This window comes from Porites lutea, chromosome 3, assembly GCF_958299795.1.
Source record: "Porites lutea chromosome 3, jaPorLute2.1, whole genome shotgun sequence".
In the NCBI taxonomy this organism is placed as follows: Eukaryota; Metazoa; Cnidaria; class Anthozoa; order Scleractinia; family Poritidae; genus Porites; species Porites lutea.
In genome coordinates, this window is record NC_133203.1 from 2,875,221 (window position 1) to 2,896,741 (window position 21,521).

The 21,521-nt window shown below is 39.7% G+C and overlaps 1 protein-coding gene and 1 long non-coding RNA gene across 2 annotated transcripts; one reads left to right on the top strand and one right to left on the bottom strand.

Annotated features, from left to right (window-relative positions):
- The first annotated feature begins 3,317 nt into the window (after nt 1–3,317).
- Nucleotides 3,318–4,911, top strand: LOC140930193 (uncharacterized). Its single transcript, XR_012164828.1, has 3 exons — nt 3,318–3,804; nt 4,073–4,171; nt 4,776–4,911. It is a non-coding gene; the product is annotated as an uncharacterized lncRNA (long non-coding RNA).
- A 13,923-nt stretch (nt 4,912–18,834) lies between these two features.
- LOC140931433 (uncharacterized) lies at nt 18,835–20,349 on the bottom strand. Its single transcript, XM_073381252.1, has 4 exons — nt 20,306–20,349; nt 19,681–19,836; nt 19,402–19,549; nt 18,835–19,257 (listed from the first exon to the last, which is right to left on the bottom strand). The coding sequence occupies exons 1-4, from the start codon at nt 20,347–20,349 to the stop codon at nt 19,039–19,041; spliced, it is 567 nt and encodes a 188-aa protein (XP_073237353.1). The 3' UTR covers nt 18,835–19,038.
- Between the last annotated feature and the right edge of the window lie 1,172 nt (nt 20,350–21,521).

A 21,521-nucleotide genomic window follows, 5' to 3' on the forward strand; every position in this document is an offset into this window, starting at 1 on the left:
TAGTTTGTAAGAGGGCCGAAATTTGAGGGAGCTGTTTTGGCCACTTGAAAATCCAAAGTGGCGCTAGTGTTTTCCATATTAACCCTTCCCATGGTCTAATTGGCCCCGATGTAAGGGTCAATTTAGCCCCCCAAATTTGTACCAAAACGGCCCCATTTCAGTGAGGATAAATTACCCGTTTTGGCCCCATTTTTGGGGCCAAATTAGCTCCTTTCATTTTACTGTGTACTTTTCTAAAAAGAGTAAGATGTCTAATATAACCGAGTAATCAAACCCAGGCTGAAAATGATAACGTATGAGAACCGGTCTCCACATCTAGAGTAGTATTGGTAAGTTTCCTTCGAGCTCTTCTCAGCAGTTTAAGCGCGTAAAAAAAAATCAGTTCTCGCGACACATCGTCACACGGATAACAAAGAAATGCGGGAGTTTGCAATAAAGGCGTATAACATGTCATGTTTGTGCTTTGTATAGTAACAAATCCTGCTGATTACGTGATCGGGGAATTTTGTTTTGTGCTTCGCAAATATTTTGTTGCGTTTGCTAATTTGTGTTGTGTTTTGGGAAAATTGTGTTGTGTCTGGATATTTCAGTTCAGTTCAGTTTTAATTAGCCAAAGCAAATTACAATGCAAGAATACATCAGTAACAATTGTAATCAATTGAAAGCCGTCTTAAACGAGCAGTTAATATATGGGCTAAAGTTATCGGCCTAGAGGGTCATATTGCCGGAGGTTTTAAAGATATTAACTCAGAAAAAATTCATTGATTTTTTTTTCTTAGTTTTATTCTTAACTTCGTCTGCCTTTTGATTTAGCCGGTCAACCTCTAAATTATTCCTATAATTATGGCAAAAAGAAGTTCATGTCGAAACACAGCCTGCGAAGCAAGCGTTTCCTTTCAAGCAAGAGGTTTTATCATGCTCTTTTGGCTCGAATTATTGCGCGAAAGCTGGCACGAGAGGGGAAAAGAGTGATAAGGAGGGAGGGGGGAGTGGAGAAAAGGGAATCTTTCTCTTTTCTCACACACACCTTCCCCCCATCCTCCTTCCCTTCTTTGTTTTTTTTTGTTTTTGTTTGTTTTTTTTTTCGTTTTGCTTTCCAACCTTCTCGCAATAACTCGAGCAGAGAGAGAGGAGCGGGAAGTGTCGTTCTGGTCTCTATAACCTAGAAGGAGAACAGACACGAATCAACATTACCACCGGACCACGGTATCATTTGATTTTGAGGTAAGAGGTATATTCAGTGTATATTAGTCATCATTGCGCTTCAACAAAATATCGAATGTTTTAGATACCGTTTGTTTTTCGATTCACTTGTGAGGCGCTTGTTGCATTACCATTTATTCAAGCTGACAGACTACGTGTTTCCTTAGCGGAGACAACCGAGTAACCTCTTGAAACAACATATTTTAACACGCTACGTGTGAGATATAAAAATCTCTGGCCAAAATCAGATCGACAAAATTAGAAATATACACTCGTTTATCCGGGAAGGTCCGCATTTTTTGGACAATTTTATCGGTTCTATTGTTTGAAACACATACAGTGTAGAACTTGTGATGTTGTTGCTAGTGACAACAGACTTTCTTTGAAGATACGTACGATCAAAGACGTCAGGGCTGAATCTATGAATGAAGAATATTAGACTTAGAGTAATAAAACATCGAAGATGATTTCGTTGAAAATTTCCTCTCCTTTCGAAAAACCACAGGTAGCCCAAGCTCGAAATATGAGCATCGGCGAGCATCGGCATTGTTGCGTAGCATTCAAAATGTGAGGATTTGTATGGGAAAATACCAATCGTTTCCGTAACCTATGAAAATGAATGGCGGCCCGTGGAACACACAGGAGAGACGTAACACACATTTTAAGTAAGGTAAGCTGTTTTTTATTGAAATCCTTTCATTTTTGTAGGTTACGGAAACGATAGGTTTTTTTCCCATACAAATCCTCATATTTTGAATGTTACGCAACAATGCCGATGCTCGCCGACTCTTATTTTTCGAGCTTGGGCCACCTTTGGAAAAACAAAAAAACAACATGCGATTCTTGCCATTCGTAACTTTCAATTTACTGAACGTGTAGCGGCTGCCTCGTTCCCCTTTGAGATCACTGCCCTGTTTTAAAGAACGAGTGGGAGAATGGCGTCAGACTCCTCACGGTCAGTGCAACCAGAGTTACCGTGTCGGTACGCTATGATAATCATATATGACGTGTCTACCTGGTAAGACTTGCCTGCTGGCCGACGCCGGCCATGTTTTCTTAACATTCTGGTTTCCGTTTTAGTTGCGCCGGGTGAGTGGGAACAGTGTTTATAATGGTAAGATTACCGCACAGCCACACACATTTCTTATGCATTCCTGTTTCGACCCGATTTATGTTAATTATTTGTGTTTAAAATACTTGTGAATGGCCGGTATAGCACGAGTGCTATCGTTCCTGTATTGTGACACTACTGACCTCTAGATCGCGTTTTCATCGTTTTTTGACCGTAATTTACTTGCAGACAATCGTAATAAAATCGTATTTTGAAGTACGATCTAATTACAGGCAAATTACGACGAACGTCTTTGCGTAAAAGAATCGTAACTTGCCCTTGTTTGATTTACGATTTAAAATTTGAGAATTAATATTACCGTAATATTGTCGTTAAAAAAAATGCGATCAAATTGCCGTCAAATTACGACCAGCGTCCGAACGTAAAAGAATCGTATTTGCTCTTGTTCAATATACGAGTTAAATTCAAGAATTAATATTATCGTTATATCGTCGTAAACAGAATGCGATCTAATAACAGGCAGATTACGGCCAACGTCGGTCCGTAAATAAATCGCAATTTTCCCTCGTTTAATATACGAGTCAAATTCGATTATTGATATTATCGTAATATTGTCGTACACACAGTACGATATTCCAAGATGATTGCCATAACGTAAATACATCCCACTTTCATCTTATTTACGACTCGAAAAGTGTATTGTCCTAGCTACGTGTTGTTGTAAACCTGTAGCATTTCTGGCAGAGATGTAATAATTATAGGAATAAACCCAGCAAGTAAAGCTTCACAACGTCTGCGATCACAACACATTTGCGAGAGTGAGCGCTCTTACCTGTTCAACTACGAAGTGTCACGCAATGCGATGAAGGAAAGCGTCGTCACCGAACATCTCAACTTAAATACTGTTCAAAAGCTCATAATTTTTAATAATACAATGCTGTTGAAAGTGAGTGGAAAATGTAGTTCCTTCGAAGTAAAAGCAGCACACCGGAACCATTTGCTGAGTTTCGAAAAGTATTAAAACCGCCAAGTTATTCGGCACAATTGTGAACGTCAGGTCAACTCGAGTTGTAACGACCATTAACGACGTACCCGAAAATCTTAAGTAAGGGTTCCGAGCGGATCATCAGGTGATCTTAGGTGAGTAGGGCTGGATTTTATTAAATCTTTACAACCCCAGTTCCGCTAAGGTCCCTTGCCCCCATACCGATGGGCGATCGAGACCACTATGGCTACTCGTGTTCCTACAGTAAATCAGCTACATAGCTAGCTACCATCACTACAAAAAATTTTAGTTCAAACAAGAAACCCCTTTTAGAAACACATTACATCGGGGTGATCAACAAAAAAGAGCTACTCTGCTTGGCAGACGAAAAAACCACAAACCAATAACATGCCTAACATATTGTCACGTGTCAACTCTTGTTGTGCTTACCGCCACATTTTCGTGCGCCGTTTACTCAACATTTTAAACGAGAAAGCAAGGAGAACGAAAGGCAAAAGGACTGCCATAAAAGGCTAATGTTTTGGTGAGTTATTTTATAATCTTTACATTTCTTTCCCAAATAAGTAAGTCTACTTCGTTTTTACAGGTGTAAAAGAAAACCTCGAATTAAAAATGTTACCCTAACTGAATTTAACAGTGGCAACATTTTATTTATTACACGTGTTTGACGTGTTCTTGAGCTGTAGTTTAAGCTTTGGCATTTAAAAAGAAGTGAAACAGTGTTAATACGTTTCCATGGCTTTTGAATATGTATGGCCTTTTGTGCGTTTAATCTGTTTTCTATTTTTCAGAGAGAAGTAATATAAAATGGCGTATACCAGGACGCGTATACTGTATAATAAAAAGTTTGCTACAGACAAACATGATTTATGAAAGCGGTCGGTTACAGAGTGAATGTTTAAAAACCCATAATATTCTTGTTACATTTAACCGTCTACGTTCTAATTAAATTAGTTTGATTGAAATCAATGCTATACTCTTGACTCTTTATTAAATAAGTCAACGAGTGTTGACCTGTGGCGACTAACGGCGAAAAGGGCAAAAATTGCATGATGTTGCCACTGTAACTGTAAACAAGAGAGGTGCGAAGATTCGCGGAAACTGCTCGAGCAGTTCGCTTCGCTCGATTCAGTCTCGATGACAGATATTACAGATTTTATGTTTGACTCATTTAGTCTCAAAAATGATCTGATTCGTTCACCGTATTAAAAATCCCTAGCCCCAGATTCGGAGAAGGGGCCCCTTCTCCGATTTAACATGACGGGAGGGGGGGAGGGGGGGGGGGGGGGGTCTGTACACAGGCTAGACAATGGAAATCTACTCTTAGAGAGTACGCAAGGTAGAAAAAGATATTGGGTAGTATTGACTTGCATTTTAGGTTCAGACAGACGCTTCAACTTTGCGATACAAAGTAGATTGCTAAGCAAAGAGATCTCAAAGAGCTTATGTGATATAATATAAACAGTAACCATGATGCAATGTATTTAATTTCAGTTGACTATGACGACATTAAAAGACACCAGGATCCGATTCTGCCGTCGTCCAGTGCAAATTCATTCATGTGCTTGATTCTCTGTGGCTAATCTTCATCTAACGTAGCCCTTTACATCCTCATAGGAGCGAATCAGGTAGGAGTACGTTACCCTATGATCAAACTATGAACGGCCTACAAATAAAGATAAGCCTACAAACTGATATATCAATCTACAAATAATAAAAAAAAAAAAACAAGAAATCGGGCATGAAAATCGGCCACGAATTTGTACAAATGTGTATAACGTTTAATCCAAAAATTCTTGGAATCACGTAGTGCTGGTTTTGGTATAATGCCTTTGAAGGAATCAAACTTATAGCTCCACGTATTCCAAAATTTTCAATCATGCCCCCACAGTCTGTTGGAAAACTTACCAGACTGTCCCGAGATAGCGTGGGTAGTAAGCTTTTCCGCGCCAGTTTGTCGAAAAAATTGGAAAAAGAGAAAAAAAGATCGCACCCACTTGCTAGGCAGGCTAGGCCGGAGAGGAATAGACTCTCTGTGTGTCGTTTACCTAAGCTTACCTTGATAGGTGCATTCCACTCGCGCATGTACTAGGAAGCCACGATGAATCACCAGTAAATTGAGAGTTATATTTCATTTAAATGGTGTGACACTGAAAGATTCCCTGGTCCTTTTTAGTTGCGCAACTACCTGGCATTGAAGTTCATTACAATATGATTTCCATCAAGACCCTCAAGAGAAGACGGTCTCCCTCCAGTTCCCTTCTCGGGTAGTTCGCTTTCTCCGGAGTGCAGCTAAGCGTCCGCGTACATTCTACGATCTGTTTCTTCTCTACTGCTAATCTAGGATGAAAAGAATAATGGCCACATTGCCATGCTACAGTAGCATCTATAATTCACATTTTGACAATGTTGTTTTGATTAGCATTTATGTGACACTCAAAATCAGAAGTTGCCGCCTGCGAACAAAGACAACACCCGAGACTAATGTAAGGTATAATAACCTTGAAAAGGTGGGAATTCCGAAGTTTCGAAGTTTTTCCGATTTGAAGGCTGTGCGATCGACTTTTATCTGAGCATTACCTTGTAAACGTCTTGTGCATAATCCTTCATTTTGATGAAATTTTTAATTTTGAGAACCACAATATCTACTTTAAATATTACAAGTAAACGATATTAATAGCAGTTAGTATATTGTAATTATAATTACGATATTTTATATGAACGTTTTTGATAGTCCTGTCAGAGATATGTCTTGTAAACTGAATAAAAAATAAGAATGTTCACATTCTTTGAGTGGCCGTTCTGTGGTCATTGTACAAACGAGGATCTCAAAATGGCTTCTTCTATTTGTAACTGAACTGTGTGTTCACTGTAAAAACGACCAAATGGCGCAAGGATATCTAAACCTTCTCAGCAAAAGCCTTTCTTCTCAGAATGTAATTCAATAGTATCTCCATCAAAAAAGTTACAAGGTAAGGATTTCTAAATCTAAAGCCAAAGAACAAGACACTTGTCTTCTGCGTAGCCGTTTTACCCTTGGAGAGGAGCGCTACGTCACGAGACCAGAACGGCCGGCTGCAAAGGTGACTAGGAAAACATTATCTGGGTGAAACACCGGGTAAAGATACAATGGCTGCTTTGTTGTTTCAGTCGACTGGACGTCAAAAAAATGTGTGCATCGTAGAATCGACTTCATAAAAAGATTTCCACATCTGACAAAAGGCGCCCTTCTTTTGATAGTTCGCTGTATCTTTATTGTGGATCCAAGAAAGTCTTGGATTCTGGATCCACGCCGTGATTCTGGATTTCTTGAGCTCTATTCCAGATTCCAAAGCCAGGATTCCGGATTCCAGAAGCAAAGATTTCCTAGATTTCTTATGCAAAAAATTCCCGGATCAGGATCCGGGCAAAAAGTCGCAAAAACTACATTTGATGATATCAATACCACTTCCCATCTCTTCTTCTGTTCGTAGTTGCACCGTGACCTTATCGTAAAAGCGACAAAATACGATTATTTGCAAGGTAAAGATCTCTAAATTTGATCGTAAAAACGACATTTGACGATAAAAGTACGACTTCAAAACGCTTCTTCCGCCCGTAGTTGCACCGTGCCTTTGTCGTAAAATGACAAAACACGATTTCTTTACGATTTTTTTATGGTAAAAATCTCTGAATGTGATCGTGAAAACGACATTTCACGATAAAAATACGAGTTCAACACTCTTCTTCTGCTCGTAGTTGTACCGTACCTTTATCGTAAAAGCGACACAATACGACTTTTTGAAAACTTACTGTACGACATGAATACGATTAATTTAAGTTAATTTACGATGTAAATACGATCACTTTAGGACGCAAATAAGGTCCCAATACGACTTAAAATACGATCCTTTTACTATCAAAATACGATCTAGAGGTCAGTAGTGTGAAAAAGTAAACAAAAGGAATGAGACCCCGAATCCTCTCTATATTATTGGTTTGCTTCAGTTTTCTATGATTCTTGTGTATGTCAGATCGTAATAATTCTAAATTCGAGATTGCTCCGAATCTATCAATTTCAGGAAAATTTTTCTTTAATATTTTACGAGAAAATTTAAAACAAATAGTACGATAAGAACTCTTTTTTTCTGTAATTAAAACAGGCAGTTTAAATTTACGAGAACAAAATCTTATTCTATGATTTGTTTTAAATTTTTTTCTTAAAATAAGAAATCTCGAATTTAGAGTGAAAATAAGCTTAATCAGGTAAGGTTGCCTTCTAAATCAATTTAAAGCATCCAATTATTAAATTCGCATGTATTCACTTGCAGACATGCCATCCCCCAAAAGGCAAAAATCTTGAGATTCTGAACCTCTAGGAAAAGAAGTTAGAAATGGGAAAAAGTAGTGACATGTCCATAGTTTTAGTGAAAGGACTTTCAGTGGCTGGGTACTATGCAGCTATCAATGTTATACCTGAGGGGGGGGGGGGGGGGGGAGACCATGGGATAGGGTAGGGACTTTGATCAAAAACAAATATTTGGGGTCAAACTTCCCAACCCTTGGGATGAGATTTCAATTCAAACTTCCCCACCGCGGGATAAGGTTTTTAGTTCAAAGTTACCCACCATAGTGGGAATTTCAATCTGACTGAGTTAAAGAATATGTGCTTGCATTTGACAAGCTCGCACTGCTCCAGTCCACAGTATTGGCGAGTTCTGCTCTCTTTAAATAAATTTCATATACTAATAAAACCTCGAAAACAAGCTTCAATTTAATTTTGTTTTCTTTAATAACTTGAACTCAGGTGATGAATTCACAAACCTGAAAATATTACCACGGCTGTGACTATTCTAGAGCCATGTACAAGCGTTCCAGTTTTTCAAGGAATCTAAAAGTTCATTTCAGTTGTGACAATGTGAAAGTTGATCTTGCTTCATGTCTTCAAGTTTCCCTTGCTACAGATTGATGTGAAAGTATTTGTTTACAATCACATCAATAAAAAGGACCGATGGTTGTTTAAGGAACAATGAACCTCACCTTTTGTTCCTCCATTTTCTTGCACCTCAAAAGCATGTTCAACAACTGACCAGTTAGCCTCACCATTGAAGTTTTGCTAATTAAGATTTTTCTTTTTCTTTCGACCACTGAAGTTTTCACTTGTTCAAAGTAATCAACACTTTCAAGCGATAGAATTTGTGGACCAACTGAAGCCGTTCCAGAAATGCTCTAAATAGCATTAAATTTCCTAAGCTTTCTTCGCAAAACATGCGTGGCATTGGCCATGCAATGGTTCTTATTCCCAGTTTCTACAGTCTCCGCTAGGAACGCCAGAGACCATGATTCCCTTTTGTGTACTAAATACGAAGAAAAAAAAGCGGCTTGCAGATGCAGATGCAGAGTCTCGCTGCTATGCAAGTTACAGGTTACACTGTCTCCATCTTCCTATTCTTAAATGGATGGAGTTTAACATGTATTATTCAAAATTGTTTTATTCAGACTCAGTTATTATGTATCTGATTCACAGGATAGCTGGAGAAGTATTAAGTCATGTAAAACTTATGACAAGCCTAAAGGATAAATGAGAAAAAGGCAAGTAACTTTTTTTTAACTCTATGCATTCTGTTATGTCCAAATTTCTTTGTTCAGTCCAGTCTTTGTGCAAATGGTCACTGGATTGCATGTGACAGTCCTGAAAGGTATTGTGGGTGGTTTTGAGTGCACTGTTCTTCAAAGAAATTTGAAAGAATGGCACGAGAGGCCATGGACATATGTTTGTGAGTGCTAAAGGAACGCAACAAAAGTAAGTTCGACGGCTACAGTGTCAGGCAAATGGTATTGATGATATACCATAATTATTACCTTTTGGGATTGTCACGTGCACATTTTTCTGACAACATTTCTTAAAATAGCTGTATGAGAAGGAAAACGGTCTAAAGAAAATGTAAAGTATTAACAAATACTGAACTAAATACACATGTCAATAAATAAGCAAATAAAAAGCATTCACATATTAAAATAGGGCACTGACTGACCAGGGCAGTTCATTCACAAAGAGAATTCTGCTTCTTATGAGTACTGTCCCAGTGATTCTGGTATCTCCATGTCCTGCATCCCTGATGCATAAAAATCTCCAGAGATGCGACATAATTTATCGCATGCGTCCAGATTGATCAATCAATCTGAAGATGTTTTTTGTATAATATCCTGTTCGTGTGATTTCTCTGGCTGTTCCTGTGGCTACTTTTTAACAATGAAATATTACAGTTGAATCCCGCTATTTTGAAGTCCCAAGGGAAATGGAAAAAAGTTTGAAATAGCGGGGTTTCGAAATATCCGGGGAAGCGTAAAGGGGAAGGGTAAATCCAAGGGCATTCGATCTTCCTTCAAAATAGCGGGGACTTCGAATTAACCGAGTTTGAAATAGCGGGGTTCGACTGTAGTCTTTGTGCTTTGTGCTTTACTATAGAAGGAGTATATTTTTATATCAGTAAACTGTAATACAGAGTTTTTGAGTCAGATTAACTGTCTGGTTACGAAAAGCCTCAATTTAGGATTCTTTGTTTTTTGAACTGGGACTCATTGGTTATGGACTGGGACTCACTACTTTTCACAAGATGAGTCCCAGGACTCAACATAACTATTTGAAACAAAATCACTGCTGTCCAACCCAGTCAATCTGTTCCCTAGATAGTATGCATGGCATTATGGGTTTTAACCCTTAAGTCCCAAATATCCACATACAAATTCTCTAGACTGATCTCCATACAGAGTGAATTTGTTTGCTGATCAAAGCTATTCCCATCAGATTATCATTTCATTAATTCTCACAACATTTACTCCAGATTATGTAATGATATTGTTAAGAGAATTTGGACTTTGGTCACTTTTGGGACTTAGAGGGTTAAGTGAAAACTCCAGCTCTTATAGATCCTGTTTCATGTTCAAAATGAGCAGTCTGGCCAGTGTCAGTTTTTGTAAGGTTTTGGTAAGATTTCATACAATGTAATTAAGCCCATTTCCGAGATGCTTCAAGCCTGGATTTCAAAGTGAGGTTAAGTGCAAAGCCACTGATATGGAAATGATTTTTTAAGTGTCATGCAAAAAAACCATCATTTTTGCACTTTAAGCCTCTTTGAAAGTGGGAGCTTTTGGAACTTGGAGATGGCCTATTGGCTAAGGATTGTGCCCAGGCCCAACATAAACAAGCAGCTTTTGCTCGCCCAAAATACGCCTGTAATGAAGGCTAATTTTCATACTATAAAAAGAATATATTAATAGGCCGCCAATATGAAAGAGGTCTATGCCAATGGTTTTCCATTGTCCATTGTCAATATTTGTTTCTGTCTTCCAGTTGTAGGGTCACATTGTAAACTACCAGATATCCAGTAATTGTGTTTCCTGCAAAAAGTCCATCGTTTTTTTCCTTAGTTTTTCTTCCATTTCCAAGCAACTAAGATAGTGCTTGTACTTGCCTGGGAGGAAAATCAACCAGCTGGCTCTGGGGCAGGGCCATGCATTAGCGGTGCACTTTGATATTGTTGTAGCCGCCATCTTTGATTTTATGACAGAGGAAGATTGGGAGAGTAGAAATAGAAACCCTTAGGGTAGGTGCTAAGGTGAAAGAAGAAAATAGTATAGTGTGAATTAGTGTGAACATACGCTAAAGCGTGAAAACGTTGTTGTAACCGGGGGGCAGGGGAGGCAGAGGGATTAGGAAAATTGTACGTACTTCTGGAAAAATTCTGGCAACCTACCTGATAATTCTTCGGGTGGTTAACCTCTTTTTAACAACATGTGACCTGCTGGTAACCAGGTGCTTGACAACATGTGTGTAAAGCACATTCAACAGGTGCATATTTTGTTACCATAGCGCTGCTTCGAATAAATTTTAAATGTCCACGTTTCCTTCATCGAAGCGTTCTTTTAACAAAAAAAAAGGTCAGTATGATCCGATTTCTTCGTCGCAACTCTTCTTTCTTGTATCATTTGTAGTACACCACTTGCTATGTTAAGGTCAGTTTAGCAATTTGAATGGCAAGTAGTCATTTTAACATCGTCTCGCGAGTCCGAAAGTCTCATTCAGGTCAAACAAAGGCCCGCAAGCTTACTTCAAGCAAAATGCGTTTTAGGAACTGAAACTGGTGTCGCGAGGTCCACCACGGTCAAACGTCTGGTCTTGGTCGTTACCTTGTTTTACTTGCTAGGATTTCATTTACCAGTAACTGGAAACACAGGAAAGGTTAAATGAAACACTTAGTGAACGTAACTAATTTCATTTTTCTTAGAATATCGAGATTCTGTTTGCGCTTCACATCGGAGTAATCTTATGGTGATGTTACACGGGACGATATGCAACGACGATTTTTAGCACAACACAGCGCAGCAATGTTGGAACAATGTTGTGACCGTTCGAAAGAATGTCGTAACAATGTTGCAACGCCGTGTTGCGCTAAGAATCGTCGTTGCGAATCGTCTCGTGTAACATCACCTTTAAGTATGCCGACAAAATGGCGCCGATCTCAACTGAACAAATATTTCAACTTGAGAATCATTTTAAGAAGCAGGAAAAATTTTTTTCGCTTAAGTATATACATACTTCTGGTTAGTGTATTGACAGGGTGCGCCCCTCTGCTGTAAATCATTGACTTATAAAATATTGGTTCAGTATTTTGTTTCAAAAGGTGAATTTGCTATTTACTGATTGAGTAAAGCTGTCTGGTACCTAAACACAGGGATTGAAAATCTTCTTATTGTTTTAGGCAGTCGACTAGCCTACGTGTAGCCGCACCCTCCCCCTCTCCATTTTTCCTTCGTTGGGGGGAGGGTGCGGCTACATGTAGGCTAGCAGTTGACTGACATTTCTCAGGATGGGTTTGATTGCCCAGTCCTTTTTTCACGCGTCGGTCAAAATGGATGGAATGTAACTTTGCACATCATTTTAACCTGTCAATCCCTCGTATATTCTTTTCTGTGATGTTCGCCATTTGTTTAGCTTTTGCCGGCCCCATCGTATCTTGTCTCAATGACCAATAAAAACGAGTTTTCGGATGTTCCGTCCGGACTGCATGCCCCTTTCTTGTTGGAATACTTTTGATATCCGTTTCTTTATGTTTATATAAAAGCTTGTGTTTTTCAAAACATCATAGAATTTTACTATTTCAGTGAAACGTTTATTGAATGGGACCCTCTCTGCCGGTGTCACCGGCCAATATTAATTTCACTGGCACTTTTTCCTACTTAATGCAAGGTGTCCACTTATAACAAGTGGTACGCTAGCCTGCGAGCAAGCTCTTCCTTTGGGGGATATCGTGATCGTTGCACGCAAGAGGGGACGCGAGGGCGAGGCTTTCGTCCCCCCCCCCCCCCCCCCCCACCTCGCGCGCGTGTTCTCGCAGTTTCCATTTCAGCATTTCTTTTACCCCGCTTCAACTTAGCGACCCGTTTTATATTTTACTGCCTCAGAAAGATCAAGTTTTGACTGGTGAGCTCATCCATGAAGGAGGTGCGTTCTGTGTGAAACATGTTGACAATACCGTCCACTAACATCTTACTTCTATTTTGCTTCTTAACGTAAAAGTTACGTATAAGTTATTGTTGTTACCCAAGTAGAGGCTTATTTCCTTCAGTGAGGTATTTAAGTCTCTTATTGCATGTACCTCCGATAGACGCTTTGAGTACCCCGAGCGGCAAGTCCACTTCCGCTTGCGCCTTATCTGAGCGATTCACTTTTATATGTAAACTGCTTTTCACAACAGTAATGCAAGTCTCTCTATTTTTATTTATAGAAGCAAGCAATATGAAGAAAGCTGTTACACTGGAAAAACAATGGTTTGGCGTGGGAGGTTCAAAATACGCCTTCTCCTTTGTTTTTTGTTGATCCTTTTCACCGTGGTACTATTTGCAACATATATTTTTCAGTTTAAAGTCACTTTCCGATCACTGTTCGACTCAACGCCTTACTTCTAAGGTAGCGAAGGTACTGGCAGATTCTTATATAATACCAAAGCGAGCACAGACTTCCCAACAACTATGTTAACGAAGATAATCACCACAACCGAAGTAGTCCCAAATACTAAAGGAACCACAGATGCCTCAGTAACTCTGTTTGTGAGGATGGCTGGCAAACTGCCAGAACACAGGAAACGTTATTTCTGTGATCTATTCAGGACTACTGTTCTCTTTTGGCCTTCCTCTTATGGGAAGATTCTCGTTTTACTTGATGAAGAGTCAGAGGAGGATCATGTATTTGGAGATAAGATATTAGATCAAACCAAGAAATACTTTCCTGACTATAAACTTGAGGTGCAGTATGAGGCCCTTCCAAAGGAATAAAGCACCCTGGACTTTCCAGGTATGCCAGAACCGCCCGGTTACAACAGAGAGCTTTGGAGTAGCTTCTTTATGGATTTGTTTACAAATGACTCTATTATAGCGTGGATGGACAATGACGCCGCCTTTATCACCCCAGTAACTAAATCCATGATTTTTACTGGCACAAAGTTACGGAATTTAGGCTCAGGTTGCACACAACATAGGAGCTGGATACGTACTTGGGCAGAAACTACAGAACTTGCGCTTGGGTTGCCCTTTGTTACTGATTTCATGACGTATTTTCCGGTTTACATCTACAGGGACACCTTTACTCGCTGCAGAGAACATATACTGAAACGGTTTAACACCAGCAACTTTGAGGAGGCGTTCAGAAAGTTCTACAAGGGCTATATTAGTCCAGTCAGCATTATAGTGGATTATGCCTGGTACTTCGAGAGAGACCGTTACGACTGGAATTTCGAGATCTGCAATGGTCTTTCAGAGTACAATAAAAGATTTGCAAATGGTCATAATACCATTGGACCAGAAGATGTAGAAACTACAGTTTGTCCGAGCCTCAAGCAACTTTTCACGTGCCATATGCAGAGTTTTTGTCTTCAAACATTTTAGTCAGTTACTGCTTGTCACACAAAGCGGCAGGAAATAACTTGGATATATGCTCCAGTCGTTCTATGTCACTGAGCGATAATTTTGTTCTCTTAAACTTCGATCTACAGTTCGTTAAAACTGTGGACGAAACGCCGTGTACTGGAAACCATACCAGTACTTGTTTGCAAGTTTTAGAGCGCCATTATAACCAAATCGGATCTGAGATTAAAAAAGGACGCGAGGTGGAATGGCGCAATGTTGAAACTGTTGAGAAGCTTGCTAATGAATTAGATATACAATGTTCGTCGCTTACGTAATGAGACCCCGACTGAAAACTGCTTGTGTAGAGCGTGATATAACAGGATTTTAATCAGGGGCACCCAACGACTAGTCTGCTTCACAGCCGTTATTTGTGTCGTCACACAACGGGAGGATGAGTGGGGAGGAGCGCTGCGTGACGACACAAAAAACGGCTGTGAAGCTGCAGACTACCCAACTACCGAATGTTTCCAAATATGTCAAAAGTGTCTCAAATGGTTTTCTCTATGCGTTAGAAGCCTGTTTAATTATTTGCAGCTGCCCTAAAAACTTCTTATCTGTTCGAATGTCTTAAAGAAACTTTGGCCGTCTCGAAAGTTTTCGGCGGCTTTTTCTTCTCATTCGAAACTGTTGGCCACTCTGATGGGTCCGGTCGAAAGTTCGAGGTCAGGGAGTGGCCATACTTTCAAAAGAAAGTTCAAGTGAGCATTTTATCTTCGTACCGAGATTTTCAGGAGACCTTTTAATAGGGTTAGATACATTATGCAAGCATAATTTTGGGCATTATGCTATAGTCGGAGCATCGAGCATAATACCGGCATAATAGCCATATTTTCAGCAGAAAGAGAATGATTATGAAAAAAATATATATATATTTCCGTAACTGTGCTGAGAAATTTTTACTTCCAAATGTTTTTGGTGAGGATTAGCATATTCAAAGAGGCTTGATTAATACTTTCAATGTCTTGTTGCACCGTTGCATCATTTCGTTAGGCTGCTAAGACTGGCCAATTGTCTATCCATAATTGCTGCCAGTTCGAAATTTGTAACTGATGCAATAAAATGTTGTATTAATGTCTGTGGAGATACCGCCAAGATCAGTTGATGCAAGAGCCATAATAGGACAGTGTCCTATTATGGCTCTTGGTTGAGGATAATGCTTCTTTTCGAGCATACTTTCAGGCATAGTGCTGTTGTTTTGAGGGTGTCGCTCAAAGGCATAATGCTCAAATTCTTTAGAGCATAATGTATCTAACCCTATTTTTTAAGAATAATCCCAGTATCTTGCATTGGGAAGAAAATCTGAAAAACGCAACCTCAGAAAATCGTAAGTTAGTAGGAATACTCCGAATATATTAGATGAATGGAACGGTTATGCAGAAATTTGTAGCCTATATAATAATTTGCTTCTTCGAACATTCATTTTACAGAAAAATGTGGTTGGGTGCCCCCGTTTAATTAGTCTAGTGGGGAGGAGCGTTGCGTGACGATGCGGAGTAGACTACCGTTTAATAGACCGCCCTATTAACGGTACCCGCCATCTCTACACGCACTTTCTGAGTGATAAAATTTACCAATACGAATAATCGCGGTGGGGTTTGTTTATTCTACAAAACTAGACGACGATTTTACGTACAGTTCGAGTTTCGACAAGTTTTATGCCATTGTCGCTTGCTGTGAGGACAACTACAGTCGTTATTCCACCCCTAATTTGCCATTATTGCCTTAAAGTTAAAAAGTTCTTCGGTCATTTTCTGTTGTCTAGAATAAACAAACTTGACCGAGATTTCTTGCATTGGCAGATTTACTTGTTTGCCTCGTGGGAAACCACGTGTCATCGCTTTTATCCCATCAGTCCTTGAGCGCGAGCACCAAAGATAGCGGGTATCATGAATAAGGTCTATTAGTATAGCTTTCAATTTTATACCTTCTGCACTAACTAGTTCGTCAAAGGTGAAGGACCGTTTTAGCTTGGCTTGTTCTTTTTTCATTTAACCCATTTCAGAACCTCAAGAACGTTGAACTTGCTACGTTTTTAGCAGTTGAAAGTAATGTATGACCTGTAGTGTTCTGATTTGTTTTTGAGTGCCAAGGTTGTTTTCAGAGTGATAGAGAGATTTAGAACCAAATTTACGGTAAACGCCACACGTCAAGTCGTACCAGGTGACCAAGTTTTTCCATCGCCCTTCATTCAGTGTTCATGATATCTACCCAAGAATCAGTTGTTTCGTGCCAGTTTCATCTATAAGAAATATTTTGGGGAGATCAGTATTATCTGCTCATTTCCTATTTTGAGAAAATTTGTAACTTGAATCGGACGTTTGCCGTTTGTCTTAAAGTTAACGTGATTCTAGATCTCTCTAATGATGGCAAATAATTCCTGATAATAAGAACCAAACAAGTAAACTTCTCAATTAGTTTTTTATCAATGATTATTTAACGACATAACTTAGGAGAGTTACGGAGTATTTATCTATTAAACAGAGTTAATTTATTTGGCAAGGGTTCAAAAAGCTGCATTCCAAAAAAATCTAATATCTTTTGTGAAACACCATTGGCTTAAAGTCTCCACAGCTGTCTGTTGAATGCCGTATTTATTCCGATATATTTCATTTTGACTGACAAAGTTATCCATGGGTTAGATCTTATTTCATATTCCGGCCAGCATGAAGGTGAACGCTAGGTTATGATAGCTATTGGTTGTTTGTTAACACTGAGAGTTCACCTGGAGATATTCCTGTTCATTTTTTTCCTGGTAAACTCTGGAATGTGTTTTCCAGTGAAGTTACACAATCACCCAGAAGGCCTCCAGCAATGGTAATTTTTAATCTTTGTAGTTATCTAGTTAATTCATAAACTTTTTGGAAGATTTTTAGGGTGTTATACAAATCATAGAATTTTTGAGACGTTGTCACATTTTTAATATATGTTTTAATTATTCGTACTTGTTATCAGAGTTGTTATAAAGAGTTACATGCATTGCGGTGTCTCATATTGGTTCGGAAAATTTACTTCCGATATATTAGTATGTCAAGTTATAAAGAACACACAGGAAAAAAAAACACAGTGAACGGTTTGAACCCAGGAATCATGTCATAAGTAAGTGAAATATGATCGTCCGAGTGAGTCGAGTCCTGTTGTTGACAATGACTGACAAATTCCACTGAAAAAGACTTGAATCCATTACTGGAATCCGGAATCCACGGCGTGGAGTCCAGAATCCAAGACTGTCTTGGATTCCCTTATATGGGGCGAAGTCGTTTGAAATTGCCGTTGAATCGTAGTCAGAGGTTACCGGCACCTCACAAAATAATCTCGTACCTAGATCTCTTGTCAACGAAGCGACAAGAGATCTGGGTACGAGATTACTTACAAACGACTCAAGCAGTCACGAACTCAAGCAAAAAACCACTATAACATTATAGTCTTCATAGCCAACAACATCACGGCTTCACTGACAGACGACCATTAAAGGGCATGTAAACCCAAAAATGCTACAATTTTGTTTGATATGAGTAGGATGTATACCGAAAGCACTTCATAAATCTTCTATCTTTTTTTCGATACAAGCGCATTTTGACCCGAGAAATCACCTCTGAAAGTTCACTTCGTCCGCCATTTTGATTCCGCCATCTTTGTTGTGACGTCACGAGTGGAATCTCTGCCCATCGGAAGTCAAAAACATCTTTGGGACCCTTACGAACACGTGTGTTGTCTAGTTTCCTACAAGAATATTTTTTTGGTTTGACAATGGTAAAGCGGTGTGTCGTTGGATCTTGTAACAACTCGAACAAAACAGGGCATTTTACTCATTTTTTCCAAAAGAAGAAAGAATTCGGCGCCAGTGGATTAAATGTGGAGACTTCTTACAACCTACGGAACACTCCATAATCTGTGGCGCTCATTTTGCACGCGAATGTTTCGAGGATTATGGGATGGTAAAAATGGGACTCAAAGATAAAAGAAACAATTTGAAAAGCGATTCGGTGCCCGCAATTCAGTCCCAGACACCCGAAGTATTGCCCGAAGCGCGTAAATTAGCGGACTATGGAGAGCGAAGAAAAAGAAATATCGGCGCCTGCGAGTCAGACTTCTGGCAAAAGGTCACGAACAAGTAGAGGTGCACACAAGTTATCAGTTTCTAGGGTAAGTACGCCAATGTAATAATTAAGAAGGATTTTTTTTGGTTTGATCAGTATTAACCGTTCCCCCTTCCTCAAGTTTATTCAATCTTTTCTCACAGATATTGGCCGGTAACAAACGTGCCTCCGTCGCTGCGAACGCCGTCACGTCAGCTTCTGAGTCTATGCCCGTCGACACTGAAACAAGTCCTTGCTCTGAAGATGTGACATCACCCATTAAGAGGTAGCAGTTCAATGTGATATTCTACACGAAACGTCTATAGGTAAAGGTAGGTTACGCTTACACATAATCTTACCTCGCTTTTTTCTTGCCCCCTAACCGATAATCTAATGTAGAATCTCTATCCAGCAGGCACACAATTAGAACCCTTGAGAGACGATTTTCAAGTGCAGTGCGACCTTATAGTTACAGCTCTTTTAAGCACTAATACACCAGAATGAAGCCCTGTTAAAAGTCTAGGAGGACGCAGCGTGGACGATGACAAAGATTTCGATTATGTTCAACCGACTGATTTGTCTCTTGAGGAAGCCGAGGACGACATTGAAGAATATGAGGGGAGTCCGTCAAAGTAACGTACCGCCGTACACTGGTTATGTTTTTGAAGAGATATCGCACTTTGTTTGATTGCTTTTTTTTTCTTACTTTTATTCTTATTCGTTAAAATATAGGTTAATTATTGCAGGTTTGGTGGCTGTAGACCAATGTAGGAGGTGCCAAAATCCGCAGGAAATCTTTGGCGTATTTTGTTTACTGCACAGGAAGGGAGCGCTACTCTTACTTTTCTGCCAAGATAACCCCAACACCATCGCACAAGTTGGCGATAAGCGATGTAGCGAAATTTTCTAGACACGAACGAGAGGAAAAATGTTGGAATAAATATATAACTACGAATATGCAGTCATATTTCAACTGTTCATAATTTTTTTATGTATATAGTGAAAATTTCATAACTAGTAAACATACTCGTGCCCTCTATGACTGTCTGTGTCATGTTGTTCGGCCTATATGCATAATACGCCGTTTCAAGGACCCTCACATCCAAGCAAGTAGACTGAAATCCTGGATGTTCTGTTATACAGGACATTTGGACCTCCGTCTGCTCTTCAATTTTTTGCCATATTTGCCCTCTTTCATGACAACATACGTTTTCGGGTACTGAAGGCATCGTCTGACACATTCCACACCTAAATTACAATAAAAAATGTAAGGACCTCTTTCATAATGGCTTGAGTTTATCTTAGTCTCATGATAAAATTACTCCAAAATAAAGGCAAAAGGTATAAGCAATACAATTTAAGTCACAAAAAAAAATTACCAGTCTGTGTTGCCAAGACGATCCGTCTGACTTTCGGTTTCGTCCTCACGGCTTTGTTGTTGTTGTTGTCCATCATCTCGTTGAACTCTGCGAGGCTCATAACGATAGGGAAGCGGACCTGTGTCTTCAGAAGGCTCTGAAGTTTCAACTACATCGCTGTGATATAAATTTACGTCGTAAAAATCACTTTCGTCGGATGAATTCTGCTCTGAACTATCCGAACTCTCACTTATCGCTCGATCGAGCCGCAATAGTGATGATCAAGTTGCGCAATAGACTGGTTCCACTCGTTACGTCACAGGTAATTTCATATTGTTAACCGGAAGTTAATCTGTCGTAGAAAAAGCCGTGTTTTCGCCTTAGGGGCATCGAATTGGCAGAAAATAATAGCAAAATCGTTTTTAGAATACTTTTTTACATATTAGGGGATAAACTTGTATTTTTGGGTTTACATGCCCTTTAACGACGCGAGTTATTTGATCAATCCGGTAAAAAGTTATACATGGACGAAACGGGCCGAAAACTAGGCGACCTTTTCGGCGAACATAAGATGTTGAGATGTTGAAAGAAATGACAAGGACGCATCAAAACTAGTGGCTCGCCACTTTAATCTCCCCAATCACACTCCGGCCAAAACATGGCAATCTGCGGTTTCTCTCCCTTCACCATGGCGACACGGAACGATGTAAAATCTACTGCAAAAACGTATATTTCAAATCGGCGCTCTTAAACCCTACTGAATCAACAAACGCTTTTCCGGTATTTACTTAATTTATCTTCTTTTTCACGTTACCATGGTCCCACCCATAACATGGCTCCAGTTTTCGGTATTTAAACCATACACAATCCACAGTCCCCTGATTTGCTCTGACGAACGGCTAGCACTCGAAACTTATTTCAGTTTATTTATTTTTTGAATCGTTTCCACCATATGGTGCGAAACGCACAACAGAGCTGGGTTCCAATTTAAGTGTGTCTTTACAGATAACCCACCCAGCCCAGGAAAGGTGGCCACACCACCGGGGTCTACTTCCCCTGCCCTTTTTTGTACAGTGGTGTGGGTTCTTTTACGCCCCACAAGAAACAGGTAAGTGAAAGTGCTGTGAGACGGGACCTAGGTTTCTCGTCCTTGTCCGAGAAGACCGTGAGGAAGTCTAACTGTTTGGAGACGTCATTACAAAGGCAATATTTTCACCCCAGTTATTTTAAAGACCGTGAGTGTTGGTCCGGCCGGGATTTGAACCCGCGACCTCCCGCTCGGCAAACCGGCGCTCTCCCAACTGAGCAAACCAGGCGACAGTTGTCAACTTCAGCTTCGCTATTTCCCTACGGTGGCCACTAAACTGATTTTGCGTAACAACTTTTTTTGATTTAAAGCCCCGTGCAAACGGACGCAACATTGTTGGATGTTACATGTTGCGTCCGTTTGCACATCCTGATGCATGTTGTTGCGTGATGTTGGGAGTTGTTGCGCAAATTTTGAAACCGCTCTAACGTTTAGCGCTACGAGCAAACGGACGCAACAACTCCCACCATTGTTGGGCAAAGTTTGCACTTAGCTTAAGGTTATTTTCCTGAAATAGAACCTGCATTGAGTGGCTTAATTTTGAAATAAAATTTGGAAGTCCTCATACTCGTATATAGCTGCAGAACTGAGCAACTTGTATATGTTGTGGTTCCAGTATCCTTGGTTTAAATTTTATTTCACTCTGTTTTAAACTCAATATCATACCAAGTTATCATACCCAAAAACAAAGGAAAACAGAATTTAAACCAAGGATAAAATTGAACCACAACATATCTATACCCAATAACTCCTAAAATACCCAATCATATAATCA

Coding starts and splice junctions, on each gene's coding strand:
- LOC140931433 (XM_073381252.1), bottom strand. CDS start 20,349: ATGGTGAAGGGAGAGAAACCGCAGATTGCCATGTTTTGGCCGGA. Junction 19,837..20,305: donor ATTGCCATGTTTTGGCCGGA/GTGTGATTGGGG, acceptor TTTATATCACAG/CGATGTAGTTGAAACTTCAG. Junction 19,550..19,680: donor CGTCTTGGCAACACAGACTG/GTAATTTTTTTT, acceptor ATTGTAATTTAG/GTGTGGAATGTGTCAGACGA.